Raw genomic sequence first — 14337 nt, forward strand, 5'->3', positions numbered from 1 at the left:
ACTATGTGTGTGTTCTATATATACATATATGTATGTATGTATAGAATATATCGTGATGTAAACGATTCGTTATGTACGTTTTATTCAAATCGCGTGTTTATTCGAATTATTCGATGTCAGGAGATGTTTACTCTCGTTCCGATTTCGATATTTCTTGTTCTTGTAGAAAAATTATGCACGCACTGTACCGTAATCCATGATTATATTGACTTTACCGGACTTTTTTTAAAGCAGTTATCTTTTGAGATTTTAATCTGCTTTAAAAGCTTCGTAATTTATCAAAATAACGGAATATAGTGACGGAATAGTATAATAAAAACACAAAATCACGGACATTCAAATATCGTTTACTCGTTGAATTTTTTATTTGTGATTCTCGAAGAGGAATGTCGTAAACTTAGAATTGAAAGAAATTGATCAGCTCCGACATTTAAATGGGAGTTGCATCCCAATTATGCACTATCAATATAGCATAAAAATCTTAAAAGTTAAATATTGCAGAACTGAACCATGGTTTTACATCCATTGATTATTTATAGAACTTGATCGAAATTAGGAAAATAGAGAAGTCTAGTCATAAAAACTTGTTTCGAAGGTGTGTCGGTCTTGACCGAATACATTTCACATTGTCTATGCACGGTCAAGTTGATTACATTTCAAGTACGTCAATGATTTCGCAGATAAGATGGACATTGAATTAAACAGCAATCACTCGACAGCCTTGATGATCGAAATGGTAAAATTGCAATCATACGGTTCTTTACGATCGATAGAAGATTGAATATTTATCACCATATGGCAGAGTCGTTACAGCGTGTTTCATCTCCGTTATTTTTAGAGTGGAACTGCACAATTTCAGAGTTCTTGATGAGATTAAAAATCACCGTTTCGCGTGTGATGGTAATAGTAACAATAATAATAAACAATCGGTTTATTACAGAAACATATGATAAAAACGTGAATTTTGTACTCAACTTGATTAATGCGAAAAAATTACTCATCAATTCACTCGTAAGACGGTCTTAGGTACCGATGAAAAAAAACGTTCGAACTTTTCACTTACACGTGGTGCATTGGTGCGTATTCGTATTATTAAAATTCCTTATTATTATAGGTATATCGTACCTTATGCGGGTACTCCAAAGGTATAAGGCAACGGTTCGTATTTATTTTTTTTACACCGTGTTCAAACAGCACATTACAAATGTTCCGTGTAATTTATGAATTGACGTAATCCAAACATCACTTGACGCTCCCTCTGACCCTCAATTGACGCATTTTCCTTGTCCCCGATTTCTTGCGAGGCTCGAATAATTTTTCGAAAAGAAAACAGCGAATACCTGTGACCCCGAAATAGTTGTTGTATGCATCGAAAGTAACTACGATCAGCGTCCAAATTATTACGTCTTATAATTGATAGCCTGCGGAGGCCGCTTCTTAAATATTGTAAGACATCTTGCTCATCAATTAATCAAGGAGAAGATTAACCAGTTGGTATAATTAACACAAATTTCGCACCTCCGGTTGCATGGGCTGTAAAAACTTGTAACGTACACCTCGCGTTTATAAATATCTATGTATATTTACACGTAACCGGAAGCAAACTTAATCATACACCTAATGGATTTCGGCGGTGAATGTTTCAAGTGCCAACGCAATTTGCAGACAAGTGGTTTGGCATGGTGACCTTCACACCCTTTAGCAAATTCATAATTCGATTGCCTCGCTTGCGGCCGACGAATTAATTGGAAACAAATCATATTGTAATAATTTTTTTCTTCGTTTTCTTTTGAAAAAGTGAAAAAAAAATATCTATTTATGTATGCACGCGTGAAAATTCCACATCGAGCTTACGAACTCACTGAACAGTTACGCTCATACGCTGCAGGAAAATTATATCCCTTCAAGTTGGCCACTCGCTTCGTTTTCAAAAGGGTTTCAGGGAATTTTCTTTGTTCTTTTTATCCGTTTTTTTTTTTATGCACTGTAAAATAACTCTAAGATAGCAATTTTGAAAAATATTATAAAAATGTTTTGAACAGACTTCTGGTCTTAAAGCTTCCTTCGCAATGCCCTTTGGGCTTGTTAAGTATTTTGACAATTTTTTATACCGTAATCGATAAACCTATTCGAATAAATTGACGCTGATATATCCAGCGAAACGAGATACGCCAGGTAGCGATGAATTGTAAGAGTGTGTAGATGCATAAATCAAGGTTTTCATAATGCAAAATCCTCTTAATTCACACCCTTCATGGTTTTGTGAGTATAAAAAACACACATATTGTGTTATATGCTAATCAGATAGATTGCAGAAATTTATGCATTCCTTCGGCCTGCTCACGTCGGAGAACGGGAGATGAAAAAACGGGATAGAAGAAATTGAATCGCCTATCCTCTTGCCTGTAGATATTATACATAATATTTATAACTCCACAGTACATTCATATCGGATTAACCGGATCACCTTGATCAATGTTACTTTAACCCGTTCAGTTAAAAATGAAAATATTAACTCAAAATGCCTTTATTTCGGTAAAAAAAAAAAAATACTTTTTGGACGATATTGACATGGTTTGGACATGTTTCAGAAATTGAGTCTTTAGCCTTTTTTTTTTTAATTTCAATTTTTCAGATAAGTCAGATAATTTGACCCCTACTTCGCGTACCTGACAATTATTTATTATGCATTACATCTCTTGTAAAAAAATAAAATCAAAATTGTGTAAACTGTAGTGTAAAAAAAAAAATGCGAATGGGTTCATTTTGGCAATCTGCTATTCGCCGCTGTCTCAAATTCAACATATCTGAAGTAGAAACAACGCGTCGCGACCTTGCAGGAACATCGATGAGGTCAGTTGGCGATCGTACGATTCAGTGATTGCCGACTAAATTGCAAGGAGTTGAACAGTTCTGCATCATTCTGTATGAATTTCAAGGTTGGTATCAGTTCGGTCGTTAGCCCTTGCAGGTGGTCAAACGTCCAGTAAATTAATAAGCTGCTGTGCAATACGTAAAGGCCTTGCTCATTGCTATATTGTGTATATTATACGTGCGTGACAGCAATAAATAATGCGAAGCGATCAAGGTTGCAATTCAGGCATTGATACTAACCAACTGGTCATCGTATACGTACCACTAAATGGTCAGGCGAAATAATTAAGATGTTATGTTATTTATTTGCAATGTATTTTCGTTTACACTCTTAGGGGTAACACATACGTCTAAGTATGTATATACACATGACAGTGAAACATAACGCGTACGTAAGTCGTTGAATATTTTGAAATTAAATTTGGCATCGCATCGTAGTTCATAACTGTATTGGTTATTATGACAATCGTATTGTATTATCTTGACAACGAATATAAATATTGTAAACTTCGTATATCTATAAGGTATATATATTTGTATTATAAAATTTTAAATAAATTATATCGTAGTATTTAGGATCATTTAACACAGTCGGATTCGTAACCGTTTTTTTCCGGAATTATTTACCTAATAATTTTAAATAACTTATTGATATAAGAGTACTTGAGGATTTAGGTACACCTGGCTAAGTATTTACATTGGGCAAGATCTTGACAACCTTATTTAGAGGATATCATAAATAATTCACTACGCACACAGACACACACACGCACACGTATAATTGTAATTACCGACGACATCCGTGTCGCGTAACCGTAGCTTATTTATTAAATATTATTTATCAAAGCGTATAATTCACAGTTTTTTGTAATAAATATTATTCACTGACAAGTTTGAGACCTACAGAAAGCATTGCTGGTCGATAAAACTGCTCCAACTAGTTTGAAGCGGAGAATCGCGTACCTTCAATTCTGTCCCGATAAGAAGCAGCTGAGACGGCCTCGAAGGCCAGTAAATATCGACTCCGGAGCTGTTCCTCGGTGTTGGGTTACTGTGAAAATGATTAAATCATTTATTCTGCGATCGTCGACTCACCGAATGAATGTTAAGATCTATGTCACACTGCAGAACGACCTTGACAATTACCCAGTTTTAGCAAAGTTAGTCCACATTCGTAACAAACGCTGGGAAACCGCAGCTTCCGGTGACGCGTTCTCCAGTATCGGGAGTTTCCCGAACAATCCACGTCCCTTGAACAAATAAGTCAGTTCGTCCATGTGCGTTGGCGCTGAAAACGTGTTGTAAGAACCGTGTTAGAATCAGTCGTGAATATGCGGATTATAGAGGTATATGGCCTCAAGTTAACGCTTCTGTAATATTTAGTTCAAGGGAACCGATATTGGTAGTCCTGAGTTATTATTTTGGGAAAACGGTAATTTTTTGGGTCAATATCAAAACTCAGTCGGTAAAATGAACGTTCCATCTTAATTCATTTCAAGAACTGGGTCGATTGTGGTTATATTTGACGAATGAATGTGAACAGTTTAGTCAAATACTTTATATTAAAGCCAGCTCATTTATCTTCTCAACTTGTTTCTGCGGTATGAGAAATTTAGCCTATTAGCTGAATTTTGTGGGTCTAAACGTCACGTTCACTGCTTAAAGTTGATAATCTTACGAGTGAAATAGCTCGTGCTTACGGTATTAATGTCATAAATTATGGGCGGCAATAAGGGTTTGCCAAAACGTTTAATTAGCATACATATTAATCCGCCGTGGTTTCAGTCATTGGAGATAATCTTGTGGTGTGAGAAGAGAATAAAATCCAAATAAAACAAACAGACGTAAGCACGGGGAAATAATATACCTATTGTGCGACAAGCGGGCAAAAGTGACGATTCCTCAGTGAGTATGAAGTTAGCCGCGCGAGCCGATTCTACTAAAAGTTTTGTTAGTCGCGGATAGAAACGTACAGAAAGTGTGCCAAAAATCGTAAAGAAACTGAGAGAATACTGATTCTGTCTCTGATTTCAATACTGTTTTTGGCACAGTTTCCGTAGGTATCTATCTTCGTGTAACGGAATATTTTCCAGGGGACGACGAGTGCGCATATCATGTGAAATCAAAATCGTCATTGCCTATGAGTTGCACGCGATACTTTTCACGATAGAAATGTAAAATTAGGCAATTTTGGCCACCTGCTGAAAATTAACAAATAGCGAACCATTTCTGCGCTAGTGACGAAATATTTTTCCACAGGTGGAAAAAACACAGTTTTCGCCTATTAGTGGAAAAATGATTCGCTACATATTTTCCAACGCACGCGTAATTCATTGAAAAATAGCGTGTTATGTTCATTTTCAGCAGGTGGCCAAAATCGCCTACTTTTCCGTTTGACTTGTGAAAAAGACTTTTTCGTCACAATTAGTCATAATAAAACGGATAAATCCCGTTTTACGCCTACGTAGGACAAAAAATATTGTTCGCATCACGGGCATAACACTTTACGCCCTTGATACGAAAATAGCTATTGAAGTAAACCGTATGATGTAAATGACAATTTCTCACGTTGGCTGTTGTCCCAGAAGAGTCTCACGAGGTTATTCCTCCCGGTATACGAGAAATGGTAAAGGAAGACGTTGGATCCGCCCGAATAATGATGTCGAGCCGAGTCTATGATCGGAGTTTTGAACTGCCATTCACCTATAACGCTGTCGACAATTTTCGGCGTCGGCTGTTTGAGGATAGGTTTTGTTTTTAAATACGCGACGGTCGTCGGTTCTCTAGGAAGTCCCGCAAGTCTTCTGACAGTTGATTGTAGGACAGAATCGATGAGGCCAACTGTAAAATTCAAAACCTGTTTTAATAAACTCCGGGAGATGTAAAATATCGCAAGAACCATCTTTGTACGATATCAAGTTCCGTACCACCTATTTTTGTGAAAAATTGACCCTCTACAGTGTTGTAACCTGTCAAATAGGGTATCTTCGGACGGGAGTCTTGAAGTCGAATCAAAAGGTTCCTCGGACAGTCATCGAGAAATTTATTTGGCGTTTCCCTCGGTTCAGCGGTTGGCGTGAAAGAGATTCCGATGGGAATTTGTAGAATTGACTGAAATAATCGGTGGTGGTTGATATTGAAATAAGCCCGTAATGTATAACGCAAACTGTACAAAGTCATTGATTGGAATGGAACATACTAAGATCGTATATAAATAATGATTGAAATATGAACAAGTTCATCTCGCCGGCCACAGACGAGCCAGCGAACTCTTCACGGTCAAGATTGAGAAACCGGTTTACGCATAATTTTTCACTGCACATTACCAGCACTTGAGAGCAACCTGTTCTTGATGATGTGATGTTAAGGCTATTAATCCAATTATAATTATAGAAAGGTGCGGGACTCACCCAATCGGTGAAAATCTGATAGCGAACGATTTCTGCGGGATGGGCTCTCTTGAGACATTCAAGAAGATCGCCGGGCTGCCCTTTGGTGGGACATCTCAAAAGTCTGGCCAAACGGCGGGTCCTGATATTCAGGACATCGGGTCTCGTCCAGGCCCAAGGAGCGAGGGCCGAACCACTCTGAGCAATTGCGCCGAACATGATTTTCCTCGATTCTGGATTCAGTGTATGAAATTCGGCGGAAGCACCACCAGCGCTTTCTCCCATGATAACGATCCGGTTCGGATCCCCGCCAAAGGACCTTGCGTTTTTTTGTATCAGTTTGAGCGCCATCGACTGGTCCTTCATTCCCATGTTCCCCGGAATCTTGTCCTGAAGGTACAGAAATCCCAAGGCTCCGAGTCGGTAATTTATCGTCACAACGATTACGTCCTCATCCATTATTCTGTCCGGACCATAGAGGTAGTCGTCCATGTCCCCGGCACCGATAACCCAAGCCCCACCATGGATGAAGAATATCACCGGCAGGAGTTCGTCGTTGGAGCTTCTTGGCTCGCGGCTTCCGTTCGCCTGGAAGACGGTAGGATATTTTTTTTTTTTTAATTTTTAAAAAGATGAGACAATCCTGACATTGCACGGTTATACTCAATCTCATTGTTATTCGTTTCGGGTGTATTATATACATAAATTGCATGTACTTTATACTGAGATAAATAGTACGCGTATCGAGGAGTGGCATCTTTTGTAAATGCAACTATATGTACGTATAACGAGATGGTTTGAAGAAATCTTAAGCAGACTCTCAGGTCTTGTTATATACTGAATTTCTTAATAGAAATTGCAGAATAGTGTTTGAAGAGAACGTGATTGATTATCCCCGCATACCTACGGTTAGATGAAATATACTGTTAGTCAAGCCTCTACGGTCAGTTGACATTGAATATGCGTGAACGCGTATGAACGACGAAAGCAAACAAATTACAAAGGCATATAAGTTGACCGTTGTGTTTAAGTTTCAAGTTTTGACAAATATTTTTATGTTCTGAGTGGGCGATGAGGAGTGTGCCATGACACATGAGTTTTTCCATGCTTTTCAATATAAATATACTATAAGCTATCCGCCAAGAGAAATCTGATAAGTTAATATTTTGTTGAAGACAACCGTCACTGTAATATTGTAATTGATTACACGCATGTGTAACTGCAGAGTTTCCGCAATGTATAAATCATTGAAATGATTTGGTACTTTGAGCCCAACGTGTATTACCGCACTCGTCGTAATTATAAATTAATTCGTAATCGATTTTGAGTGAACAACGTTTGAAATGTTTAAGAGTGTGTGAGAGAGAGAGAGAGGTAAAAAAATTGATCCTTTCTTGACAGAATACTTTTGTTTACAATAATTTTTATATTTACTTTTCAAATTACTGATACTATCAAGGCGACGCGATGCTGTACACTCTTTAAACATGGGAAAACTGACGCAACACTTATTAACATATACAATAATTTCCATAATCAAATCTCATTGGAAAGCTAATCGTTCAAACTTTACACGTATTCACGGCACAGCACTGGTATAAACACATTTGGACGCATCAACTGAAATAACATAGATCATAATATTTTATAATCAATTATTGAAAAAATTATCGACACAAGTTAACGACCCGTTAAGTCGTCGTATATATAAATCGATTCCTCGAAAGATTTTCAACTTGAACTGAACGCTTTCAAGGTAAAATGTCACTTTTCTTTTACGCTCAACATTGATTCTGGACTTACAGGTCAATGTCATTATCCACCTTATAAAGCGTTGATCATTGATCTTGGATTATAGAGTTTATTATATTTTTATTCCTCGATATTATCATTCAGTTTAAACAATTGGATTCCTTATCGGAATCAATTATTGATGATTATATTATCGAATCAGACATCCATATAATCGACGAACGGTATAATTGTCAGTGCAATAACGGGAACTGTATCGTGAGCTAAGAACTAAAAGGGCGTAAACCACATGTTCTTCAGATTTCAAAAAAAGCCGCAATCATCGAAAAAATCCCACAAATTGAAAATAACAGCAGGTTTTTACCTTTTTACTCTTAGCCATAGACGCGCACCAGTTTATAGACACATATATACTATCCGCGTACCAACATAACCGGACACAAATGTGAACGTGATAAGACGAAAAATATCAGTTAATCGAGTGAAATGAAATCACGATGCAGTCTTTACAACTCACCTGAGGTACGTAAAGATTCATATAGAGACAGTCCTCGTTGCCAACAATTTTGTTCACCAGATATAGTAGTTGAGGGCATTGAGGTCCGTGGTTAAAAGCGTTCCGAATACCTTGCCAAGGCTTCTTATCTTGCGGTGGCTGAAAGTGAGAATTTTCACGTTTCATTTACGTTATAATTATCAACAGAAGTGATATCGTGCCGGGAATGAAAACAACAATTACTTCGAAACGGAGGTTTCCCAGCGGTGATTGCGCGTAAGGTATTCCTTTGTACGCCGCGAATCTTTTACCGCGTGCAGAGGTCAACCATTGACCTCTTACATATCCCAAATTCAAACGAATGACAGGGAAATTTGGCGCGCCAGCGTCTGGTACTAAATTTTCCGCGTATTGCGGTATTTCAGGTACATATTGATTAGACCCGATCGTGTCACCGTGATTGAGCATAAATAAAGAGGCTAAGAAAAATAACTTCCCACTTTCAAACATTTTTCAAAACTTGCTTGTCACTATTATTTCGTTAATTAAATTTTACCAGGAATTTTCGACAGTCTCGTTTCCCGCGCAATTGTTGAAATTTTTTTTTCTTCAATCTAGTTATGTGTCTTTTTTCTCTTATAGATAGATCGTCTTCGATTTAAACACATGAATTTTCAACGCAACTATGTTGTTTTAGAATTATACATGCTCGGTATGATTTTGACTGTTTATAATTTGACAATATTTTATTTGCGCACACTGTACGAACCGGTTAACCGCTCGGTGAGTAGTGTCAATTAGTGTTTGCCGTCAGTATTGAATTTCGCAGTTTTTCTCGTGGAAAATATCGCTAACAATCGTTTTCAAACTAACCACGTGAAAACTTTTGACAAATGAAAAGGTCACTTGATAAATAATCTTGTCACGACAAATGATTTATAAACAATGTGGAAGATGCAGGGTTAAGTTTCGCACCGGTTGTAAAACAATGCGTTCATTGTTTAGTAAATAAATAATTCATAAATATCGCGATACGAATTGTTCAGTTGAGCGTTTGAACTTTAGCACGGAATTTATACATTCGTTCGTTATTACTCGCGGTGCATTAAGTTTTATATTATAGTTGAAAGAAAATTCTAACTATCAGCGTGAGAAAATATTATCATTGCTGTTTCAAGGTGAAAATATAATTCAAACGGTCTTTCGCGGCTTAGCCTGACGATAGGCAATTCCGAAACCACGTGTTACAGCGGTTGCGGTCATCAGGAGACAGCTGAACCTCCGCTCGGCTGCGACGACTCTTAAGGACTAACAACAAACGGAATAAACTCGGGAACTTCATTCCATCTCAAGTCCAACAGTTGAAATACAGATCTTCCGCTTCCTTCTCCCTAGCTCTAAGGTCAATTGGTGCACCCATTTTCTCTCACTCTGTTTATCTAGGAAGTAATATTCTTTACCTACGCGAAGATTGATCTTCTGATACCCATGGTAAAAAAAAAAAAAAAATAAATAAAAAAACGTCTTATGAATAAGTCTGATAATTATTATCATTAATTCACTCATGGGTATGATCTAATGCAGATTTTTGATTAGTTTTTTTTTTTCTTTTTTCTCATATAATACTTACCTCTCTCAATGATTGAGCATAATTATCAGTGTACACACGTGCTGCGAAGAAGGCAACCTTCGATAATTCAAATACATCGTGTGCAGATATTTTGATATTATGTATTTTTGATGATTTCCGTCATGAGGAAAGAAAGAGAAAATAAAATGTCAAGCTGATAGATTACGTTACTTTTTTTTTATCTTTACGTCAATCCGTTATTTGTTTTTCCATTTATTTTTATTTATATTTCTTCGCATCATAATATAAATATGTAATGATGGTAAATGATATTCAGTTTAAAGACAGACATTATTTTTGATTCGTTTGATACTTTGTCCTTTCGATCGCGGTATTATGTACAGTTGTCACGTAATTTGAATACGGGCAAAATAAATTATCATATTGTAATTAACGCTCAGAAAGTAAAGAAACGAAAATTCAACATTCTCACAACGTCTCGGTCATTTATACCTAATATATGTATTAGAGTGGTTCGCCGAAAAGAAATAATTTTTTTTTTTTTTTTTACAATGGGGGTTCCGCATAAGACTGTTTCTTCTTTTATGACGACGAAAAAATACCCTATAAATTTGAGCTCGATCGGATAAGATTTAGCGGTCCCGTTTTCGGGTTTTCGTTTTTACATTGTAATAATACGTAAAAAAATGCTCACCTTAGTTCACTGTCGATTTTGCGTGAAAATATATTGACTTAGATGAAAAATAAGATTTTTATATTTCTTTAGTCTCAAGTCACAATAATTATCAAAATGTGTAAAACTGAATAAAATATCTAGAGACCTTTTTTGTACTAAACGTTGCTGCCAACAAAACAGGTCTCTTGATATTTATCATTTTCGTTTATATTTTCTCGCGAAATCGACGGTGAGTCAAGGTAAGAATTTTTTGACGTGTTATTTGAATTTAAAAACGAAAACTCGAAAGTGGTATCTCTAAATCTTATCCGATCAAGTTCAAATTTGTAGGGAATTTTTTTTTTCGTCACAAATAACAGTTTTATGAGTTAGCCACGCTGAAAAAAAAATGGTTCATTTTGTTTTGATGAACCACTCTACATGTATACAGGTACATTATACATCTAATATATTTAAAATATTCTTATGTAGTTAGTTATTCGTATAAACTATGCAGAAAGATTCTTTTTACTTGATGCATGTACTTTGCACATGCACTATTAGCACTTTGAAATTAAATCGACGCGCGCGTTTTTGAATCTATGGCAAGGACACTACCCAACTTTGGGGATTTCAATGCCGCCTTACATGATACGACAAAACGCTCTCTTTTCATTAGTATCCTAACGAAAGTGACATTTCTAACGGTAAAGCGTGGTATTTTCAACAGAGATCATGCATGAGCTGCTGCTCACGCTCCGGATTCACACGCTGCAACAAAAATTGAGCGCGAGGCAAATGCGAGTGGGCAATTAAAAATGTTCTAAAAGTCCAACCGCGTAATCTGTCCTTCAACGCGATTACTATAAGATACCTGCAGTTATATTTTTACGAGAATCGTTGATAGCAGCGCGTATGTATGTAATTGTTAATTTCAGCACGACCTTCTGGACTTCTCTATTTTGTAAAAATAAACTTTAGCAAACTGTCGTTTTTGTTTCTTCTTCGATATGATTTTTTTGGCATTAATTTTACTTTGATTTTGATGCCGATGTACAACGTTAGATAATAAAGAATATTTATATATATATATTCTTTAGAAAAGTTCTCTGTCCTCGAAGTAACTTCACTTTCACGAAACTATTTGAATTATGTTGAATTCCGTACCACCGTCTTGTAAATGAACGACCTGTATGTAGTTTAAAAAAAAAAAAACACTGCACTCTAAAAGTTCTGTTTCAGCGGAAACTGCGTATGCTTTGGCATTGGTTTGAAAAAAAAAAAAAATTTACAAAGTGAAATTCTGCTACCCCGGTAACTCAAAACCGCCTGACACGAGAAAATAATTCATCAGAAAATATCATTAATCTATAACAACAATAATAAATGTAACATGTGAGGGTTTATTACTAATTAATACAAAAATGAGTCATCCGGTTTTAATCAACCCTGCATTGTTCTGTAGTATGTAAAATTCTGCTGATGATTCAAGGCTATTTCCAAGTACTACATAATTTAATATTAGAAAAAAAGTTAGACTGAGCATCGTCTATAAAAGAGAAGGACTGCCACTAGATAATTGTACGAGGAAAAAAAAGGTCAAGCCTAACTTTGCTCTTCTATTTTCAACATCCTATAATAATTATTTTGTACCAATTCCGTGGTAATATAATATCAAGTTCATTCCGTTATTAGACTCAAGTCGTTCGAATCCGATGTACCGTTACTTTGAACTCTGCATACCAAATTTTCGGCCAGAAGTAAAAAAGTGTACTCCACACGATCCACAGGTTTGTAAATGTCACTAGCGCGTATAGTCGTCACTAGGCGTAATTATAATATAATATAATATACAATTATAAGGAATTATTCTGTCAATGCCTGTAGCTGTGTAATCAGTTTATAGGAAAGGCACCAATTTTGCGGGAATTGGTATATCTCGCGTTTTTACAATGAGGAACGAATACAGTTCACAGATAAGTATAAATTCGATCAAAAATGCTACTGACCTCCAAATTATATTCCTTTCCGTCTGATACGCATGGTGACGTTCGAATAGTTTTGTACAACGAATGATTAAACGTTACTTATAGATATTACAAAACTATATTAATTAGTATGCCGTTTCATCGAAGCCGCGAGGGTCATCAATCTTCACTGCACATCGGTCGTAAATTCTTCCCTTTCTTCGAGAGAACGAGAACCGTTATCATTCGTTGATGGTTCCGATCGTCAAAATCCAGACGTACGAGATGGGAAATTTGAATCACCGAATATGTAACTGAAAGTACGTGCAGATATTTACCACTATATTGAATTTCAGCATATAATATACGGATTCATTCATTTAAATAGGTACGAATAACGGCGTGATTAGGAGGGTGAGACTGTCGCTTATAGTCTGGAATCGGACGAAATTTTTATAATAATCTTTCGTCATATAGACACTGCATCATAGCTACGAGAATATAAGTTTATATAGTGCCGTTATGCCCTTGTTTGGAGTTTCGAACATAGGTATACACTTTCCTTTCTCTCTCTCTCTCTCTGCTTTATTCCAGTATATATTTTACACACATGAAACAACTGCGTCCTGTTATAAATATTATATCATATCGCTTATTTTACACAAGGGCGATCTTCCGCTTTATACTGGTAAGAGCGATGCCGTTTCAATCCAATGTTGAACTTTCATCGAGGGCGCAGATGATTACGAAATTATTAATGGTTGATTCATTCCCAATATATAGGACACGTTGACATGTCTTTTTAGCATTAAAATCATGGTACATAGTCGTAATCGTAACTCGGTCAAGTTCATTATTTCTTTTCGAAAACGTTATTACCACTGCTGGGTAAAAAATGTTTCGATAGATCCGTTTAAAATAAAAAAACGAAAAATGCATTCTAAAACATAATTTAAATAGGTAAATGTAAATGGTTACATTTAGAATATTTAAAATGTTAAAAGCAATATGCCGTTTAAATTTTAAATGAAACCATTTATTTAATTTAATTTATTACCATTAAATAAACCAAATATTATCCAGCAGTTATTATTAGTTAAAATAAAAAATGAAAACAACCGGTGAACAATTATTATCAGTACAAATCCTCAGGTGTAAAACAATGTAGTGCAATGATTTGTAATCGAAAATTCTTTCTGTATTCATAATACTTTAAATTGTGATACGTGGTTCAATAACCGTTTAGTCATCATTTATGAAAGAACATTCAAATCGATAATCGAACGTCCGCGACTCGCGCGAATATTATTTGAATTTATTCACTTTTTTCACGTGTATTATAGTTTTAATACATATTTTACATTTCAGACTTTAGAACACATTTACTATAACTATGTACACACCTCTCATGTGAATAGACTGATACATATATAGATATTCATGGCATGTTATATACCGCAGTTATATTACCGACTCACGTGCCGCGATATATTTCGGATCGTTCGAAATGAGTTTGCGTGTATGAGTTCAGTTTATACCTAAAGTACATTCGTCTTTATCATCAAATCACAGTCATTGAGTTAAGTCATTTGATAAATGGTTAACACGCATAA

General features: G+C 36.0%; 1 protein-coding gene across 1 annotated transcript; it reads right to left on the minus strand.

Moving 5' to 3' along the window:
• Positions 1 to 3171: 3171 nt before the first annotated feature.
• Positions 3172 to 9852, minus strand: LOC124304303 (juvenile hormone esterase-like). Its single transcript, XM_046762318.1, has 7 exons — positions 8755 to 9852; positions 8533 to 8670; positions 6285 to 6851; positions 5802 to 5985; positions 5443 to 5715; positions 4021 to 4162; positions 3172 to 3925 (listed from the first exon to the last, which is right to left on the minus strand). The coding sequence occupies exons 1-7, from the start codon at positions 9019 to 9021 to the stop codon at positions 3775 to 3777; spliced, it is 1722 nt and encodes a 573-aa protein (XP_046618274.1). The 5' UTR covers positions 9022 to 9852; the 3' UTR covers positions 3172 to 3774.
• Between the last annotated feature and the right edge of the window lie 4485 nt (positions 9853 to 14337).

The sequence above is a fragment of the Neodiprion virginianus genome, chromosome 5 (assembly GCF_021901495.1).
Source record: "Neodiprion virginianus isolate iyNeoVirg1 chromosome 5, iyNeoVirg1.1, whole genome shotgun sequence".
Classification (NCBI taxonomy): domain Eukaryota; kingdom Metazoa; phylum Arthropoda; class Insecta; order Hymenoptera; family Diprionidae; genus Neodiprion; species Neodiprion virginianus.